General features: G+C 45.6%; 1 protein-coding gene and 1 long non-coding RNA gene across 3 annotated transcripts in view; one reads left to right on the plus strand and one right to left on the minus strand.

Annotated features, from left to right (window-relative positions):
- LOC117877025 overlaps nt 1–12967 on the plus strand; it is a 53096-nt gene extending 40129 nt beyond the window's left edge. For both annotated transcript variants that reach the window (XR_004645597.1, XR_004645596.1), the window contains exons 4-5: nt 204–385; nt 11319–12967. This is a non-coding gene — a long non-coding RNA (uncharacterized LOC117877025). The remainder of the gene's footprint in view (nt 1–203; nt 386–11318) is intronic.
- A 5533-nt stretch (nt 12968–18500) lies between these two features.
- TNFAIP2 (TNF alpha induced protein 2) overlaps nt 18501–21180 on the minus strand; it is a 29885-nt gene continuing 27205 nt past the window's right edge. Inside the window, exon 12 of the mRNA XM_034768979.1 lies at nt 18501–20530. Within this exon, the coding sequence (XP_034624870.1) occupies nt 20389–20530 (142 nt within the window). The 3' untranslated portion in view covers nt 18501–20388. The remainder of the gene's footprint in view (nt 20531–21180) is intronic.

The following is a 21180-nucleotide window of genomic DNA, read 5'->3' on the forward strand; positions in this document are numbered from 1 at the left end:
TTCACATCATCCTGTTCTCATTATTTGACAGTGACCAACTATCCATAATAAACTGTTTCTGAGGGGGGAAGATGCAGAGACACCCACTCTCTGGGTTTGTTAAATATAGGCATACTCTCCTCTACAGCCAATAGGCCAAATCAGTTTTTTTTTTAAAGTTCATCTGCCGCTTCCTAAATAACCTTCCCCTTCTCTATCAATAGGCAAGAAAGACCATCTGCTTTCCAAACCAGGCAGCATCTCCATAGCAGCACATCTCCTCGGAGACCCACATTCAGAGTTCCTCTGGACCTGATCTTTTATAACTTCACTGTGGGAATTAGCAGTTGGACCGCGTCTTCTGACTGGAATGATGCCTTTAGCTCTGCCTCAGACATCACCTTCTGTAAGTGGATTTTCAAGCTCCAGGCCCCTGTGGCAGGGTGGACTTGCCCCTACCTACTTTCTAGCCCCACAAAATGGCTCAAAGACCTTCTTCTGGTAAAACACCTTGGACCATTTATTTATTGGGTCCTTTCCCACCTCCAGACTATACCACCTCCTCCCAACAGTAACTTGGAGCTATCAGACTAGGTGAGGGGAGATCTCTAGTTGCCCCTTTCCACTTCCTTCACCTTTTGCACCATCTGGACTAATGAGTTAATTAGCCTTTCAGCTTCCTCTAGCCCATCCCAATCTATCAACTGGAAGCAGTTCCCATAGTCAGGTGTGCTCTGGGGCAACTCATTGGAGCTGCACTATCTGAGTGGGACTCAGGTGAAGGTACTCAGTATTCTATCCCTTCCCCTCTGCAGGGTCTGTTACCCAGAATGCTCAGATATGCTTGGGATGAGCTACTCTCATCTCTTTCCTGCCTTAGTTAGAGCACCAGGACTCTTGGCTGAGGTAAGAAAAGATGACTTCATAAGCCTAGACTGTTAGGCCTCATGATCTAACACATAGTTAACACAGTATTAGTGTAGCACATTAATGGTATGCTTAGTATAACCCATAGGTACTTCATCCCCTGGATTCTAGCCCTACATCAGTAGAGTGCTGTGTACGTGAAAGCTGTTTTGCTTTGCAGTTACAGTTTGGATTAATTTCTTGACTCCTCTTGTTTTCCACTTTTCTCTCCATTGATTGACATTTATCTCTGCGTTGGGGAGAGAATAACTGGGGCCTACTGACTTCCATTGTGGACTCACCTGACTTCAACCTGATGGGAAGCAGTTGGTGAGAGCTCCTGTCCCTGTGTGTTGAGCAGCTCCTGTCCCTGTCTCTCAGAAAATGTCTTGCTTTGGAAAGAGAATAGCCAATGCGGGTTATGATTGGTTAGCCCTGAAAGAGCCTTTTTTTTTTTTTTTTCTGGACACATGTAGCTGGATGTTGGTTTGGGCTCAAGGTAGAGTCTTGTTCTTCATGGCACAGGGGTCTATACAGTGTGCTTAAAATGAACCTGTAAATCTGCAGTTGGGGTTCCCAAAAATTGTGCCGTGACAGCTTAATGCCAGAAGATGCCCAAGCTCTGCTCTCTGCTGCTGCTGCAGAGTTAAACTGACTCTATCAGTTGGAACTGCAGCTTGTTTGGACTGTGCCGGTGTCTGCTACTATTTAAAGATGTGACCGCAGCCTGGCCTCCGTGTAGATGTGGTGCCCAGCCAGTATTTTGTGTACAGGATGAGTAGTCAGATGCCTAACTGCCTGAACTGAGTGTGGAAACTGGAGAAGGATACCAGCCAGACACCTTGCATCTTCCTCCCTCCAAACTGTAGGCAGATGCTGATCTGACCCAGATTGGGATTTTGTGGCTCAGCTTCCCTCCTCTAGTGGACAAACACCCCAAAAACTTTTTCTGGGAGCTAGGGATGGGTTTGGCGTCTGTGCTCACATATGAATTTTGCAGCTCAGGCCTATGTTTAACAGTGGTGCAGGCCACATGCATCCACATCCAGGTTTCTGAGCATGGCAGATTAGACTCTTGAAAATGTGGTCCTTTGGGATCATGCAAATGAGCATTATGAAATTAAATTGGTGAGCGAGTATGCTGTGGCTTGTAAAGCACTACCCAGAGATTATTTATGGTCAATAACGAAGGCTATGTTTTAGTTACAGGTATTTTTAGTAAAAAGTCAAAGACTGGTCAGTGAACAAAAATTCATGGACCGTGACCTGTCCATGACTTTTACTATATACCCCTAACTAAAACTTGGGTGGGGGGCTGGGGTGGTTTGGGAGGTGGTCTGGTGGCAAGGGGCTGGGGTGGTTTGGGGGAGTGGTCTGGCGGCAAGGGGCTGGGGTATTCTGGGGGGTGGTGGTCTGGGGGTGCTGGAGGAGGTGGCCCTGGACCCCCACTGGTGTTGGGGGAGGGGGGAAAGCTGGGTGGCAGAGCGCCCCCCGGGCCCCCCATTGGTGCTGGGAGGGGAAGCCAGGCGACAGCGCACAGCCCGGGACCCCTGCTGGTGCTGGGGCAGGGTAGGGTTGGTGGGGTTGGCAGGCTCTGTACCTGGCTCCACGTATCCCTGCAGCTCCTAGGCAGTGGAGGGCCAGGGGGCTCTGTGCATTGCTCCTGCCACAAGCACCATCTACACAGCTCCCATTGGCTGGGAACCACAGCCAATGGGACCTGCAGGGGCAGGGCCTGCAGGCAGCGCGCAGAGCCCCCTGTCCCCTCTGCCACTTAGGAGCTGCAGGACCATGCCAGTGGGAGCTGGGAAGCCCCCCATCTGAGATAAGCGCCGTCCCACACCCCAACCCTCCGCCCCTAGCCTTGAGCCCCTTCCCACACACCCAAACTGCTGCTGCTGCTGGCTGAGCCAGCACCAGCCGCTGCAGAAGTCCCGGAGGTCACAGAAAATCACGGAATCCGTGACCTCTGTGACAGACTCTCAGCCTTATCTATGAGTAAGCTTTGGACTTAAAATATGTTTCTCATACTACGTGCTAGGTAATAACGTGAGAGGAGTCCATATTTCTAAAACTAAACTGACTCTTTATTAAGAAAACTGTGTATAAAGATGTTGGAACCGCAGCTAACATTCTAGCCATGAACAGAAGACTGACTTCCTGGTGTCTCCTTCAAACTCTTCCCTCCTGCAACCTGTGTTCCTCCCTCCAAATTCCATGCAGGTTGCTACATCCATCTTTCCTTTTAACAACTTTGGCTGTCTTTTGTGACAGGATTTACTGACTTGGGGCCAGAGGTTATTAGTGTATGGCCTTTACCACCAGCCCATTGCAGCCTGCTGAGCTTTACAGGCTTCAAACCACTATCCCAATTGTTTGTGTTGTCATTGTTCTTGCAGGATTGCTTAGGGTTACCATACATCCGGATTTTCCCGGACATGTCCGGCTTTTTGGTCCTCAAATCCCCGTCCGGGGGGAATTGCCAAAAAGCCGAACATGTCCGGGAAAATGCCGGCATCCCTGCCCCAGTTCCCTGCTTACCTGAGCGGCTCCGGCAGGCTGCGAGCTTCAGGTGGATTCCCCGCTGCGGCGGCGGCTGCTGCTGCTCCCCCCAGGCACCTCAGCTCTGTGTAGCTGAAGAGCCGAGCTGCCCAAGCGCTACTGGCTTCATGGTTTGCCGGGCAGCCCCCAGACCTCTAGACCCTGTGCCTCCAGCCGGGCGCTTCCCCTCCCGGGCTTCGGCTGCGCTGGGGAAGTGCCCGGCTGGGGGTGCAGTGGGTCTGGAGGCTGCCCGGCAAACCGTGAAGCCGGTAGTGCTCGGGCAGCTGATTCGCGTGGCTGGGAGGGAGGAGGGGGAATGCAGGGCGCTCAGGGGAGGGGGCGGAGTTGGGGCGGGAACTTCAGGGAAGGGGCGGAGTTGGGGCGGGAAGGGGCGGGACCAGAGCCCCGTGGAGTGTCCTCTTTTTTTAAAACCTTAAATATGGTAATCCTAGGATTGTTTCCATTCTGTTGCTGCCTTCATTCTGTTGGGTGGCGTCCTGTTTGTCCTTTGTGTTGCATATGTACCTCATTTCTTCTACCTCGCCTACATCAGGCTACCTGCTATCTGAGGCTTTCTAGGTCCATATTTTCTATTGAATGCTGGACAGGACCCACAGTGACCGTTCTCCTTCTTCTCTCAAACTGGGGATATTCTGATTGCAACCAAATCCATGGTTTGCACTGCCCAGCTGTGAGAGATACTCCTATGCATCAGCTACTATAACTCCCAGAGATAATCTCTTGTTTTGTGGGTTTCTTATCAACAGGGTGTATTTGCCCACTGGCCTCAGAATGGTTTTATTGTACGTCACCAGCACTTGATCACATTTGCTGTTTATCAGGGTTGCTGGGATTACTCTGCAGCTGGCTCAGGAATCCATCTGGGATTGAATTAGTCGTTCTAATAGCATAGCTGTAAATATGCAATTAAATGACTGGCAGCCTTCTTCTGTAGTGTGTGTACATTAGCAGATCCCAAAGAGTCTCCAAGTCAAACTGCAGATATTCTCCTCTTCACTAGAAGTCTCTACACCCTCAGTCACTGCACATTCTGCTGCTTTTCCCCTTCTTCCTGGGGTAGCTTCAGCATCGGAACAGACAATGGTTCTATTTTCCACACTTTTTACCCCATTGTCCATAAACTGGGCATTTTTCTTTCTGCCTTTTGTGTTGCTTTCCGCAGTATGTACACTGGACTATGATGTTCACATTTTCAGTCACTCCATCTTTGTCCTGCTTCCTGGGTTCCTTTAGGTTGAGCCTATTCTGCACTAGTAGCTATCGCTGTTTTGATCCTTTCCCCGGGCAGTTCATCTGCCCTTGTTATTTGGAAGCATTTTTCTGGGGTTAGATCTGTTTCACTTGTGGAAGCTGGAATCAAATGTCCCATAAATTATCCTGTCTCCTAATCAGGGAATCTTTTATGTGTTCAAAGTTACATGTGGACAACAGAGTTCTCAGCTCTGCAATGCAAGTGTCTGTTCTCTCTGTTTGTGGTTTCAGGTTTAAAAAAAACAGACCAGTATCTCTTCACAATTTCATTTTGTCTGGTGTCACGATACTCCTCAAACACCTCTACCAGCTGTTCCAGCATTTTAGGCATTATTCCTGGCAATGGTTCTCACTTCTTGTCCTGTTTTCCTATAGAGATAGTTAAAAAAAGCTTTACCTCCATCTGGTACTGAAACAAAACTAGACATAGTTTTGTCCAGTGTTGGATGGGAGATGCCATTTTGAAGCATGTGCTGCTCCAGTCCCGCCAGCTTGAACTCGCATGTATTGTGTGTGTAAGGTCATGCCAGCAGGGATGGAGCAGTGTGCTCTTCAAAATGGTTTCCCCTGTGTGACATGATGGTGCATGTGAGGTCATGCAGGCAGGGGTGGGCCCACACCATTCCCAGAAGTACCAGAATGTCCTAAATCAGTCTTCCTTGGTGTGGGCCTCACTAGAGTGCCTACTGCTGCCATGTTTCTTGTACCATGTGTTGGGTAGTAACATGAAGACTCCATGTTTCTAAAACTTAACACTGTTTGTTAAGAGAACTATTTACAGAGGTGCTGTAACTGCAGCTAGCATTCCAGCCACTTGCACGCAGACTGGCTTCTGCTGGGTGTAGTCTGAGTGGAGATACTTCACAACGAGGCATAACATGTTGGCCCTATGTGTGTGTGGGGGGGTTGTTTTGCCAAAGTCTCTTTTCAGAACCCCCATTTCTATGTCCTGATTTTCTCTGTGGGGAGCTGTGCACTTCATTGGCCATTCCAAAAAATCAAACACACCAAAAAAATCAAAAATGTTTGGTTAGTCTTAAAGGTGTCAGCATCCCAACACAGGCAGTCAGGACCAAGGGTTGGAGCAGGAGCAACCCTGAGGCATGGAGTAAAGTGTAATCAGGTTCCAGGCCAGGGTCGATATTAAGGGTCAGTGTCTGAGTCAGAAGGCAAATTCCAAATCAAGCTGAGGTTGAAGCCAGGAATTAAGGAGCCAGGAATGGTCATGACAGTTACAGGAAATCCACACTGTTGCCTGGACACCTCCTGGAATGCCCATAGGATTATATAGGGTGGGGAGTCAATCAGCAGCCATGAGGTTGCTCCCTGTCCGATCCCTTGTGACGGAACTTCCCATGGTCTGTGTCTGCAGAGGGTTGTGGGCAGTGTGCGTGAGCTGGTTACAGCTGTTGCTAGGTGGCAGTATGGAACTGCCAACTGCCTAGTAGCATTTCACGTCTGAGTTCTAGACCTGTGAGGCCTTACCAAAGGGAAGCTTTGCCATTTAAAACAAAAAGAGGCACAGTCTGTTTCTGATTAATAATGGTGTAGCCACATTACTCCCATCCTACTGGTCCTTCAGCATGTAACATATGTGAACAGACTTTGTGCCTCCATCACCTATGCTAATATTCTAGCAGTATTCCAAAAGGTACCCAAGGGGTGCACTGCTGCCTAGCATACTCAGAGTTTGCAGCTAGTATTGCGCTGCATGCCGTATGCTATCTACTAGTATTCTTTACTTCCCAGGCTCTAACACAATGCTAGTTGTGGCAAATGCTGGCAAATTCCCTTTGAAAAACAGACGCCTCATACAATTTGCTTCAGTCTGATTTAGAAAGGAGGATTTAACAAGAGTGAAGCTTTACTCCTTCACTGGTTAACATACAGCATATAAATACATGCTTTCCCATTTGTGCACTGACAACAGAGAGTGCACATTGATAAGAATCTGTATCATCTCAAGCTCTGCTGGACATTTACTCCATTATCAGCTAGGTGCACATTGTAGTTATAGAAATGATAAATAATTTTTTGGCAGGAATAGAATTTAAAATGGTTTAGCCTACATTAGCAACGGGGAAGCACTCTAGATCATTCATCAGCCCCAGGTATCCAGACAAGCTCTTCAGGGGGATGAGCGTCAGGAAAGATCTATCCAGTTCTGTTCTTTAATACATAAATGGATTGTCATTGTTGAATCGTGTAGCCAGCAAATGTCTCCGGCCTTTCTGCAGGCCATAGCAGGCATAGCCAGCATAAGAGAGTCACGGTGGAACTGAGAACCAGGGCCAACATCTTTAATTACAGTACTTTCCCAGTCTGGCTTTCTAGTTGGAACCACGAGCTTCAGCTTCTAGAGTAAGAACCAATTTGCTGTGGTTTTCTCTTTAACCAATTTCCTGTGGGTTTCATGCTGTATGTGCTCAACTAGAGAAGCATTTCCTGCATAAAGGCAATTTGAGCTCCTTGGGAGATTTTAGTAAGGAGATCAAATCAAACAAAAGGGGAATGTATGGTTCATACATTCCACAATATCACTTTAGCCCTTGTGATGTTTTAATAGATTAAAAGGGGATCCTGAGTTGGGCAATTAAACAAAGACGAATAAAAGGCTTTTGAGCATAGCTATAAACACTGTGAGTGCTTTGACGGCTGCAATTTCTTTGATGCATTCTCTGTTTTATGTAGCCCTGTTTCTCTAGGGCAACTCCTTAGTTTTTTGTGCTGTCTTTGTGCTTGTTGCTAGTGCCATACAATGTTTTGCTAACTTCTAGTTTGCTCCTGTTCCCAGTGAAGCCTAGAAAGTCACTGGGATGGGGGGAGTGCTTCCCCTGTTTATGAGCTGCCCAGAGTAGACACTGCCAAGGGATGGCTTTGCCCTCTCAGTGGCTGCTAAGGTTATGCTAATTTGATCCCCTGATACAATGGTTTGAGCATTGGCCTGCTAAACCCAGCATTGTGAGTTCAATCCTTGAGGGGGCCACGTAGGGATCTGGGGCAAAATCAGTACTTGGTCCTGCTAGTGAAGGCAGGGGGCTGGACTTGATGACCTTTCAGGGTCCCTTCCAGTTCTATGAGATAGGTATAGGTATTTCCACTTATTGCCCCTCCCCTGAATGCTCTGTGAACCAAGGGCTCCTTTGGAAGTGGTGCAGAGGTTCCCTATGCTGGGAATATTCCTCAGGACGTGGGGGGGGGGTCATGCCTGCTTTACAGCCCTTTTATGCAAGGGGACCCACAGGACAATGATGAACTGGGCCCCATTAGAGCAGTACCAGCAGCCCCCAGCTCGAACCAGACAGCGAAGGAGCTAGAAAAAGGGTAGAGAGAAAATATTGAAAACTTTGGAAATGATTAACTGGGTCAAAAACAGTGACATTCACCCTTTAATTAGGTGCAGCCTTTGGAGACAGCTGCTCCCAGCATGCCTCGCTCCTAACTGGAAACTATAGCCCACATGTGCTGGAGGATGGACTTGCTCTAATAATGTCTGTGATCTGGATCCAAGATGGAATGTGTCTCCAAGATGGAGCATTTGCATGAAACAGAATAGGTTGAAGCTGCCATTAATTAATGGCATCTCGGTGGGCTGCAGATCGGTATTTAAATTAAGGGCAATTTCAACCTATTCTGCTTCATGCAAGTTTGGGGCTGCCTTCAGGCTGCTGACATGTTGCCAACGTGGCCATCAGTGTGGTAAAGTTTGGATGTCCGAATATACAGCAAATAACAGCTCTGCTTGCTGGGGATGAAATGTCAAAGCTGGGCTGGAATTCAGATGCCAGAGATAGGCACAGAAAGGGGCAGCATTAGGGCTAGGCCTCCATTTTCACTTCCTCTTGTTCATCTTCCACATTTCAGTTCCCTCCCTTTGAGCTTTGTAAATAATCTTAAAATTACAAAAGTGGGAATTGGAAGAATACGCTCAGAGTGGACCAGAAGCTTTAAAAAGCATTGGAGACTTAATTGAGGCTGACGAGGATTGCAAGTTATGTACTTACATTATATGTATTCATTGATCACAGGATGTCTGAGCTGCCAATTAAATACAGCTGTGAAAAAAGTAAATATGATCCTAGGATGTATCAGGTGAGGTATTTCCAGTAGATGCAGAAAAGTAATAATGCCATTCTACAAGTCACTGGTAAGACCTCCTCTGGAATACTGTGTATAATTGTGATCACCCATGCTCAAGAAAAGATTAATTGTACCTGGAACAGGTGCAGAGCCAGGCTACTAGGATGAGCAGAGCAAAGGAAGGACCCATGTTAAGAGAGGAGACTAAAAGAGCTTGGCTTGTTTAGCCTAGCAAAATGGAGGCTGAGAGGGGATCTGCTTGCTCTATATAAATATATTGGGGGTCAAACATCAGGGAGAGGGAAGAGCTATTTAAGCTGGTACAAGAACAAATGGGTATAAATTGGCTAGGAGTAAATTTAGACTGGAAATTAGGTTTTTAACCATCACAGCAGTGACATTGTGGAACAACCTTCCAATAGGAGCGGGGCGGGGGAGAGGGGCAAACAATCTAACTAATTCTAAGCTAGAGCTTGCTACATTTATGAATGGGATGTGACAGGTTTGCCTGTGTTAGCAGGGGACTGGATTCAATGACTCAGAAGGTCCCTTCCCATCCTATGCCTTATGTTCCTATGTTACAGTAATGCCTAGAAATCTCAGCCAAGGACGAGGAGCCTATTGTGCTCAGCATAGTTCAGAAACATAATGAAGGTATGTGAGTAGGTGGGATCATGATGGAACCGAGTGACCAGAATCTAGCAGAAATAGGTCCCTATTAAATAGGACATTGAAGCGGCCTTTACAAAATCATTTTTATTCTTGCACTTGGCTGAGCTGTCAAGCGTCAATATTCTCATCTGTGGGATTTGTGGGTTGGGTTGGTGCCTATGGGATAGGATCTGGCAACTCTGAGAGACTCCAGGACCAATATTTTTTCTATCAGATGGTTTGAGTTACAGCATCTCCGCCCTTTCCCAATTAATCTCCTTTCCCTCACAGGCATTCCAACATTAATGAGCACTTGGAGAGCTCAGCTTTTTTGCTCAAAGTTCACTCTTTTTGCTTGTCGAAGATTGAATAACATGTCCGTCTCCAGCAGGAGTTATTCTTGTCTGAGTGCTCTGTCCTAGTTAGCTAAATATTATTGGAGCTTGTGGCTCATTCCTTCTAAAGCAGATGGCGTATTAGGACACTGTTTACTGCTTGCTCTGCTGCATTACATACGTTGGCTGAATGGGGGAATGGTTCAAGAGTGCAGAGGGAACGCATGGGATAAGAACTACAGAACTACCAGTGAATGCTAAGATGGGATTCAAAAAACATCCAGGGGGAGACAAAGGCCAGAATTGCTGCTATGGGTAGGCACTAGAAGCAATTAAAAGATTCAGAGGGAATGGCAACAAGGTGGAGAAAGGGCAAAGAGCGCCAAGGAAAACTAGAGCTATTGAGCAGAGAGATTTGACTGAAAACATCAGCTACTCCCTGTGGCAGATAACTGAGAACGAGGGAAAGAGTTGGAGAGCTTGCCATGTGAGACAAAAGAGTGGGTGATACTGGAGTGCCAGAGCAGCAGCAGGGGCAGGGACCACATTGCTTGGGACCAAGAGCAGAGAAGAGGGGTTTGGAGAGATGGATGATCAGCACAAAGGGTCTGGCTGGAGGCAGAGAAGCAGAACAACACAGGAGTGAGAAAAAGAGCAGAATAGTGACTAGTGAGAGGAGAGGCATTGAAGGAACTGGAGAGCTTCAAAAGTCAAATTACAGGAATCTACAGTGCGTAGGGCTTACTATAATCCATAGGAACGTGGAGGGTGGAAGAGTAGCTGACAGGCTGGGTCATGAGAACAATGAGGAGATCTCCAGGCTGATCAAAAAAATGAAGGAATTTTTATTGTTACCCAATTTCTAAAGCCCAGGGAGACTGTAACACACAAGCAGGAATGTTCACATTTCTAGAGCTCATCTGCTTAAACAGTGTAATTACCCAGCCTTCAAATCAACCTCCCAGATGACCCACGTGATCAGACTGGCTTTTGTATTTGTTCTAACACATTTCTACAGGTGCATTCTCATCTCCATAGCAATGTGGCTGGCGAGATTCAGAGCTTTTCTTAGACTTGTGGAATCACTGCTTCGCTTGGGGGCAGTGTTCTTTGTTCAAAAAGCTGCAGTGCTAAATTATTCACAAAGGCGATGGATTAAGCTGCCGCCTATTTTGACACTTCTCGTACAGCTAACTACACAAGATATAGTCAATATTTTAAAAGTGCCATAATAGGGGGTGTGGCCATATCCTCTTTATGAGCCATGTATGTAGTCATCACTCCAAAGCCTCTGGCTAAAGTGTTCCGAGGCTCTTCTTTGATCAGGATTTTGCCATCTGCCACATCTGGAATCTCTAGCATCCAGTCTGCTCCTGAAATTTTCTTCATCTCTGTTTAGCATTGTGAGGTCATGGGGTCATTTGCTCCCTCAGTTTGCGAAGTGTTTGCTGTGAATCTAAATTATGTAAAGTGCAGCGAGGTAATACAGTGAGGGACACGTAAATGCTGCTATAATGTCTTGTTTACATTAACTGAACTTATGTCTGTCTGCAGCTAGAAGACATGAAGACTTCCTAGTACACAGTCATCAGAGAAAAAATATCCATGCAGTAGCTGTTGGCACTAATTAGCTGCTTTGGTTAGTTGATTTGAATTAATTTACTTTATTGTGTGAGTGTTGCTAGGGTGCTCGGTGGCTATTCTAGTGGATTGTAGCACTTAGGCTTTGTCTATATTGCAGCCTGGACCAGTTACCTAAAGGTGACATTTTAAACTGATCCAGTTAAAATGATGCCAACCCTGTGTGGGCACTCTTAATTTGATTGTCTGGTTTAGCTGGGTTTAGCTTAACTTGATATGGAACTGAATTAAACTGACAAACCAGATTTAGATCAAATTATGAGTGTCCACCTATAGCTTTGCATCATTTTAACTAGATTGGTTTCTCACTTGATTTAACGTTAAACTGCTGTACCTTTGAATACAGAAAGGCCTAAATGTCAGGACACCAGGAGCTCGTGTCCAGTCATGCTCATTGTCAAGCTGTGCTACCATGGCTCAAGAGCATGGGTGCCAGCCTCTGTGCAGACTGTTGGGGAAACAGGTCACAAACCCCCAAACTGGCTGGGAGTTCTATACTTAGATTTCACCAACCAATTATCAAGTGTAACTCCTCAGACACTGTAACAGCCTAAATATGGAGTCACAGACAGTCCCATTGGGTACTCTGATCTGTCTTGTCACCCGGGTAAGCTTACCTTTGTGACAGATGGCCCATTACATCAAAGATCCCAGCAATATTCAGGTTACTCCCAGTCCCAAAGGATCTGTCACTCACCCCAGGTTAATTGCACTTTAGATTTCACACCAAAGATAACACCTGTAGTTTATTATAGACAATCCTATCTAAAGATTGATTATCAAGGAAAGCAAATAAGAGAGTTTTTTACAAGGTTAAAGCATGTAAACATATAGATACACAAACAAGTTCCAGTCTTAAGCTTCAAAAGGTAATAAAAGCTTCTATAACAAGCAAGCTCTATATGTCTTTTAGAGCTAACCCAGGCCAAACACTGGGGATCGTTGCTTTTACCTAGAAAACTTTGCCCTTGAGAATCCAAGCAGCATAGAATCATAGAAATGTATGACTGGAAGGTACCCCGAGAGGTCTTCTAGTCCAGTCCCCGGCACTCAAAGCAGGGCTAAGTATCATGTTTATCTAGGTATCTGATAATTCTGTTCTTTACTAAGTTTCAACCAATTTGCCTGGTAGTAAACTTAGGGTTCTATCTGAATAAATCATATAGACTTAAATCTGGCAAGAGAGAATCCTACCAAGTCATAAGGAAGCTTGGCAAAGCAGTCCAGTCTGGTGATGGAAGAATTCAAAGGTTTTGGATTCTAACCCTTATTTCTAGGCTCCAGAGCCCATAAGTGCCTTGACTGGATCTGACAAAGCATTCTTTATTTTTTTTATGCCTTCTCATCAGAAACATGCTTTAACAACTCATTCCTCAGCTGCCCAGAAATCTCAAACACACAATCTTTAATTTCATCACAAACTTCTTTGATTTGGCAGCAGCTCCAGAGACCTTGCTGACTTTTCTTGGCATTGGAGAGACTTTCTAAAAGTCAGGAACCAGTTGGGGGCCAGAGTCAATGATCTTTATTTAAACAGAACTCCCATTGATTTTGAAAGCTTATGCTCTAATAAATTTATTGATTTTAATGTGAGCATTGCTTGATAGAGGCCTGTTGAATTGACTTAAAATGTTTCTGCATGTCCCATGTTCAGTAGGATCTAGTGAGGAATGTATTAGGCTCTGGATGAAGGTTGGTGTTTGGATCTCACTACTTAGCAGCTCCAGAGAAAAGGCAGTGCTGCCCTCCTCATATATGATCTATGCTTTTTAACAAGAAATCATTGTAAATGATACTGTTAACAATGTAAAATAATAAAACTGGCATTTAATCTGCTCCAAGTTTCTTTTCCCTTGGGTGTCTCCCAGTGCCTACCCCTACTTCCACAAAGGTTGAGTTCTCCCCAGCCCACTCCTTCTTAAGCATGGTTTTTCATTTCTTCCCTCTGCCTTAGCAGAATCTGTGGCATGGGAATACAATGCCATGAGTCAAGGAACATACTTTCCCCTTCCTCCTCCACCCAGCCCCGTCAGTTTTTCAGAAGAGAAATGCTACTTTATCTGATAATGTCCAAGTGAGGGTAGATGCCAACATCAATAGACATCCTAAGGTAACTAAACAAGCCACGTTACTGACGACTGAAGTTGATTTTATTTAGCTTATAGGAGCACTGGTTTATTTGTGTTAATATCTAATCAAGCCATTCGTACATCCTCATAAGCGTGCCTTGAAAATGTGTATGAAGTATGCTACGTATAAATAATGCCATTATAAGTGTCAGGTCAGACAATAAGATTAAAAGACTTTTTTGTTCCTGGGCTCACTGAAGCTGAAAATGAAGATTTTATAAGGGGACTCATACAAGGCAATTGCTCATGCCATATGAAATGTGTGTGAGATCATTTGTTCCTTCCCCTAAGATATTTAGATTTGCTATTTTCCTTCAAGCATTTATTGAAGTGGAATGTTTACTTTTAAGACCAACATAACAATTACATGATGTTTCTCTAGTTACTAACAGAGCTCTAAATCAAAACTTGGACAGCACGAAGCACTGCAAAAATTGTTTACATCAAGTAAAATGTTATTTGGCTAAGTGGGGTATAAACTGTCATATAATGGCTAATAGATGCTATGAGCATTCATGCTTGAATGTTAAAAAGTCAGCACTGCATCCAGAGTTTGATTTGTAAGTATGTAAAGAGATGTAGATTGCAATCAACTCTCACCTCAGACCTGATAATCTCATTACGCCAAATACATCTTACAGGCTATTTTATGCATAAAGAGTAATATGCAAGGTATCTACAGAAAGCTCATAACTTGTCAAGATTTGTAATACACCGCTACCTCGATATAACACGACCCGATATAACATGAATTCAGATATAATGCGGTAAAGCAGTGCTCCAGGGAGGCAGGGCTGCACACTCCGGTGGAGCAAAGCAAGTTCAATATAACGCAGTTTCACCTATTACGCGGTAAGATTTTTTTGGCTTCCGAGTACAGCGTTATATTGAGGTAGAGGTGTAATTGTGAACATATGTACCGGTAATATTTAAGGAATCATGTATTTTATATTGAAAGTATGCTTTATGCACTTGGTGTAAAAATAGTCACCAGGGATAATGTGTCTCAGTGATGGTCCATTCCAGCAGGGTTGGAGTTCTCACCCTGCGATGGTTGGTGATGCAGTGCAAGGCTCAACCTTTCGCCTTGCACGGTACTAGGATTTTCAATGGGAGACCATCGGAGGCAAATGCAAACAACCAAAACCACCTGAAGCTAAAAAAGGAACATTACAGTAAGACAAGGGTTCGCCCAGTCTGTGAATAGAAACAAGAGGCTGTTTTCAGTATAACGCAGAGGTGGGCGAAGCACTCTTCACTGAGAAACCCCCTTGCGGAGGGGCGGTGTTCCATGAATATTTGGATCCTGCTTCTTGGGAAACCAGCCAACTTTGCAACTGTCTGAACTTTGGGGGAGGAGAGGAACACCCTACTTTGAGGTAGGAAAGGGAACTGTTGATAAGTGTAGATCCAGATTCACTGTCTGTGATTTTTCGTCTTGTATTGTAACCATTTGTTTCCATGACTTACTCTCAATTCTAGTTAAATCTTTGTGCTGTCTTAAATAAACCTACTTTGGTTTGATTATAAGTGCTGTGTGGGTTACAGGAGTGGTGGTTTCAGATAAAACTGTAAACTGGGGTAAACTGCACCTTTGGGTGTGGAGGAGCCAGGGCCGGCTCCAGGCACCAGCTAAAGGAGCAGGTGCTTGGGGCGGCACTCCAGCCGCTATTGGGGCAGCAGGTCCAGGTCTTTGGCGGCAATTTGGCGGCGGGTCCCTCAGTCAGTGAAGGACCTACCGCCGAATTGCCGCCGAAGAGTGGAGCGGTGCGATGGTGCTGCTGCAGCTTTTTTTTTTTTTTTTTCGCCGCTTGGGGCGGCAGAAAACCTGGAGCCGGCCCTGTGAGGAGCTGGTATTTCTGTGAGTAGCCAGTGTCAGGGCTTGAGTTCACAGGGGAATGATTCAAAGGGACTCAAGGTGGGGGGGCAACTATTGTTAACCTGCAAGGTGAAGACAGGGATAGCATAGCCCAGAGGAGAGTGCTTGAGTAGCTGACACCCAGCCAGGCTCAGGCAAGACTCCCTTACACTGGAGGCAGGGGGTGACAGTCCTGGCTGCCTCCAAACTCACAGCATTTGAAATTTTTTATGGTGTTGCTTTTTCAGCCATGTTGATAACATTTAGTAATGGTTGGTCATGCTTTCTGGGACCTGATGCTTGTTGTTAAAATGGGTATAATTCCATCGGTTTCAATTGGAATTGTCTGTTACTAAATGAGAGCCTGACTGGCCCATGATGTTTAGTCCTTTAGGATCAGTCAGGCATGTGACTGCCATCTGTAGGGTTGGGGATGTTGTAAATTGTGGCAGTGAAATGATGGCGGATCCCTCTGGCCAACTTCTCATCTTTCAGTGTATCTTCTTTGTGACAGTAACCAGAGAGTTAGAGACTGCTTCCATGGAAGTTTAGTAACCTCAGCATGGCGGTTGGGCCTAGGAGCACAAATGACAATATGTGGTGAACTGTACTTTCAGCCACACAAGAATACAAAGTGGAAACAGGGTGTGCATGAATAACCAGAATTAAGTGGTGTGATGTTTCACTCTATATTATTTTTGAAAATATGCTTATGATATGACCTAACTGAAATGTACTTTATGCAAGATGGGTCTGTAAGGTATCATTGGAAAGGTTATAATTTACTGAATGTAATTGTCCAATTTGTATGCCTGTATCATTTCTGTATCTGAAGTTAAGACTATTGATTATGAGGGATAGCTCAGTGATTTGAGCATTGGCCTGCTAAGCCCAGGGTTGTGAGTTCAGTTCTTGAGGGGGCCACTTAGGAATCTGAGCCAAAATCAGTATTTGGTCCTGCTAGTGAAGGTAGGGGGCTGGACTCAATGACCTTTCAGTGTCCCTTCCAGCTCTATGAGATAAAATCTGTATTTCGACTATGCTACTTTGTGTGACGCCCACTGCTAACACTTCAGATACAACAAAGGAAAAGCCAGCCGGGGCTCATGGGCCATTAGCAGAGACAGTGGACTGTGAAAGAGCTTAGTCTTGCTGGAGACAGCCTACAAGCAATGGCTGCCACAGCCATGCAGAGACCAGACTCTGAGTCTCCTGGTCCTGGATACCCCTCCTCCCCTTTTGTAATGCCAGTGGTTTTCCACTAGAAGACAAAGGGATCCCACCTTACACAAGAGCTATATAAGGCAGGGGAGTGACATCATCATGGCTCTCCTCTGCCTCCCCACCCAAAGAGACACTAAAAAAGACCTGGAAGCAAAAACTGAACTGAGGGGAGAAGGGTTGAACCCAAGCTAGAAGGGAGCCTCTCAAGAGGGAGACTTTCAAGACTTTCTGTATCTGTCTGCAACAATATCTAGGGTGAGAAATATTATTTGTAACCAGTTTATTTAGTGAAACTAGTTTAGTTTGTATGTTTGGTTTCATTTGCTTAGTAATCTGCTTTGTTCTGTTTGCTACCCCTTTTACCACTTAAAATCTGCCTTTGATAGTTAATAAAATTGGTTTTGTTTATTATTAAACCCATTTTCTGTAATGTCTAACTGGGGCAGGGGAGGGGGAAGTGAGAAGTTGTGCATTCCTTTCTCCACATTGAGGGAGGAGGCGGATTTCATAATATATCTTAGGGTTTACACTCCCAGGGAGGTGGACACCTGAGTGCTAAATAAGCCTTCCCAGAACTGTTTGTCTGTTTCATTCTGCAGTTGGGTGTGGCCCTGCCTGTGTGTTTGCTGGAGGAGGCTTAATAGCCTAGCTCAGCAAGATAAGTAAAAAGGGTGCCCAAGCTGGTATAAGAGGCAGGCTCAGTGGTATCTCAGCACATCAGGTGGCATCCTAAGGGGGTCCAACCTGTCACAAATGTATCCTCAAAAAATATACTGATCTGTCTTTATTATTCAATGTTTATAGTTCAGTTACACCTAGGCTGGGCACCACTGTGCTAGGTGCTACACAAACACATAGGAAATGACAATCCCTGCTCCCAAGAACATATGAAGCCAGGCTACAGTATCAAATGAATGAAGGTAGAGTATGCGCTAACAATACACACACGTAGCATGTGGCCCTGCAGTACCAGCTTCTCTTTATTTGTATTCCAGTAGTACCCTCAGTGTACTAGGCACTGGACTCTAATATAGGGTTGCCAGGCATCTGGAATGCCCGCTCGAAAAGGAATGCTGGCAACTCCAGTCAGCACAGCTGACAGGGCTGCTAAAAGTCTGGTTGGATACCCTGAGCAGGGCAGGCAGGCTCTATGCCCAGCTCCGCATGGCTCCCAGGAAGTGGCCAGCGTGTTCCTCTGGCTCCTAGGCAGAAGGGTGGTGAGGGGGGGCTCTGTGCGCTGCCCCTGCCCTGCCCCGACTGCCAGCTCCACAGCGCCCATTGGCCAGGAATGCCATGGCCAATGGGAGCTGCGGAGCCTGTGCTTGGGGTGCTGCCTGTGGACGGGGGCAGCGCACAGAGCCTCGCTGGCCGCCCATCTGCCTAGGAGCGATGTGCCACCGCTTCTCAGGAGCCACGTGTACTTCCTCCATCCCCGGGAAATGCTGGGGCCACCTGAGGTCAGTGCTGCCCAGAACCCACACCCCCTCCCATGCCCCTATCCCAGCCCTGAGCCCCCTCCTGCACTCCAAATCCCTCTTCCCTGGCCCCACCCAAGAGCCTGCACCCCCAGCCCACACCCCAGCCAGGTGAAAATGAGTGAGTGAGGGTGGAGGAGAGTGAGTGACAGAGGAAGCAGGGATTGAGTAAGTGGGGGGCAGGGTCTCTGAGAAGGGGTGGGATTTTCTTCAATTAGAAAGTTGGCAACCTTATCCTAGCATTCATCAGGGTGCAAGTACTAAGGGAATCATCTCTGAAGGAATACCATAGGGTTACCCATGCATATGGTACATATAGTACATACACACAACCACAGGTAAGTCAGCTACATTTCCAGTATAATCTTAATACTGTTTAAATATAAATATTGCACACAAACATAACTAATTAGAGAAAATAAAATTTGATTCTAAAATACACCTCTTATCTACAACTTCCTTTCCAAATACAACCTCAGGTTTAGAAAGCAAAAGCTTACATGCAGTATACATAAGATGTGGTCACATTTAAAGTGGTTTTATAGTGACATTAATGCCAATATGCTTTGTCTGCAACTACCATTTCACAGTTTCCGTAGTCATTCATCCTCCTTGCTAGGGTGACCAAACAGCAAGTGTGAAAAATCGGGACGGGGGGGGGGGGTAATAGGAGCCTATATAAGAGACCCCAAAATTAGGACTGTCCCTATAAAATCAGGACATCTGGTCATCCTAGGCCTTGCAGATGAGCTTTCTACAGTTTGATACAGAGGGTAAAGGTCTTGGATTCAACAAATTGGATATTTTGGTAATTAATTCTCTGGCTAAAAGATTAGGTCTTGAAAACAAAAACTTGCTTTCAAAACATACCCAAGATTAGTATTTCCAGCCCTAGTCTAGACCAACAGCAGCAGGATAGAGGGCTCCTGAGAGAGAAATTTTATACAAAAAGATAACACAAAATGTGTGTTGCATTTATGCAGTTAGGCCCCCAAAACAGGTAAAGCACATGTTCAGATCCCATTGAAAGCAATAGAACTGAAACACACGCTTTGCTGAATGTTGTGGATGTAAGCCAGGTAAGTACTTTGCTGAATTGGGGCCTTAGGCTACAACAGCTATTGTAATGTATAATTAGCTATAGAAACCCTTAATCTAGAGCACTGGAAACTACTGAATATAAACAGGAGGAAGTCAGAAATGTGAGCACTTAAAATCCCAATCCTACATGGAACTCTGATGGGAGCTCTGTGTGCAGAGCACTTGCAGGATTGGATCCTAATTGGCCAAGCAGGCTTAGAAATTCACACCTCATGGAGGTGAATGGGGTACAGGAGTGGTAAATTCCCACCTTTGGCTGACTGCGATGGTGTGGCTAGGCCGGGAATGCTTTCTGCAAGGCTTGCTTAGCTGGGCAGCAGCCCATCAGTTTACACTGTGCTGGCTGTAGCCTCACAAAAGTAAGGTGCAGAAATTTGATTTTTTTAAAATTTAAAATGTGGATTTTTACAAAATGCAGAAAGCTCCTGAAGTTCCAAGATCGGCAGCTTCCTGTGCTGTGACTTTTCTCTTGTCCACGATAAGGCAATTTCACTTTTTGAAACGCATGCAGTCACAACCTTCAATGAGACCCTTTAAAACTTTCCTTATCCAAACTGTTCCTGCAAGCCAGCCTGAGGGCAGGCTTTGTTCCTTCCTGATCCCTTCACCACATCTTATTGATCTAATAGAAAATGCAGCTTCTTAGCCTCTGCTTAAAAAGAAAACCTAGCAGATGTCTACTGAGCATGCTCTGAAATTATTTTTTTCAATCACTTTACATTTAAATTTCCCCCCCAAAAAAACTTAGCAAAGAGCCTCTTCCTCCATACAGGACAAGCCATGCTTTATAGCTCTTAGTGAAATAATTAGTTAGCTAGGTAATACTTGCAACGCCCCTGGGAATTAAATGGAGTACTAATATTGTACCCAGGGGGAAACTGAGGCATAGTGGGATTGCCTGAGACCTCAGAGGAAGTCAGGGTTTGATCTGAGAGCTTGGTTTGCTGTTCAGAGAACTAAGCCACAGCCCCTCCATCAGATTCCATCCCTTCATAGCTAAGCACAGAGCAAATCTCTTCCCACAGGGGAGTCAATCTTACAATGACAAAAAAAAGGACTTCAGTAGAGAAATGCTGCTGCACTGGTTAGCTGCATGGCCCATGCATGAGGCTTGTTGAACCTGGCCCCATGCTGTGACTTTTACTAGCTTCACAAATAGCCGCATACAGTATGAGTGCTGGGTGCGGGGATCAAGCCTAGGAAATCTTTATAGCTGAGAACAGGGATTCACAGGAAGTGGTGGAATTTGTGCTGACATCCAGGATGTTCAGGATGCTTCTTACTTCACTGCTCGGCAAGTTTCCCTTGATGTACAAGATGGCAGCAAGGTGCTTTTTGCTAGTGAACAGAAAAGTTCCAAGGTTAGTGCCACTCTATGTATGTATCTAAGGTTCTTATGTGGCCACGCCCCCCACCCCCATCATCTGAGCACCTAAAAGGTCTTTAATGTCCTTATCTTCACAACACCCCTGTGTGGTAGGGGAAGTGCTTTTTGTTCTGTGTTTATACAGCACCTAGCAGAATGCAGTTCTGCTCTAGGAGTGAGACTTCTAAGCACTACGGTAATACAAATAATTCAATCTCAATTTTGTAGATCGCAACAGACACGGAGAGGCTAAGTGACTTGCCCACGGTTACACAGTAAGTCGGTGGCAGCACAGGGAATATAACCCAGGTCTCCCAAATCCCAGGCTAGCACCCTGACCACTGCACCATTCCCTGCCCTCAGTTAACATGAAGAGGAGAAACCTGGCTCAGAATCAACAAGGAGTCCGGTGGCACCTTAAAGACGAATAGATTTATTTGGGCATAAGCTTTTGTGGGTAAAAAAACCCCACTTCTAACAGATTTATTTGGGCATATCTGAAGTCTTTACGGTACCACTGGACTCCTCCTTGTTTTTGTGGATACAGACTAACATGGCTACCCCCGATACCTGGCTCAGAATGTGTAGATTCTAGATGAGGTCTTGCTTAAGACAACTTTTT

The sequence above is a fragment of the Trachemys scripta genome, chromosome 4 (genome assembly GCF_013100865.1).
Source record: "Trachemys scripta elegans isolate TJP31775 chromosome 4, CAS_Tse_1.0, whole genome shotgun sequence".
NCBI lineage: Eukaryota > Metazoa > Chordata > Testudines > Emydidae > Trachemys > Trachemys scripta.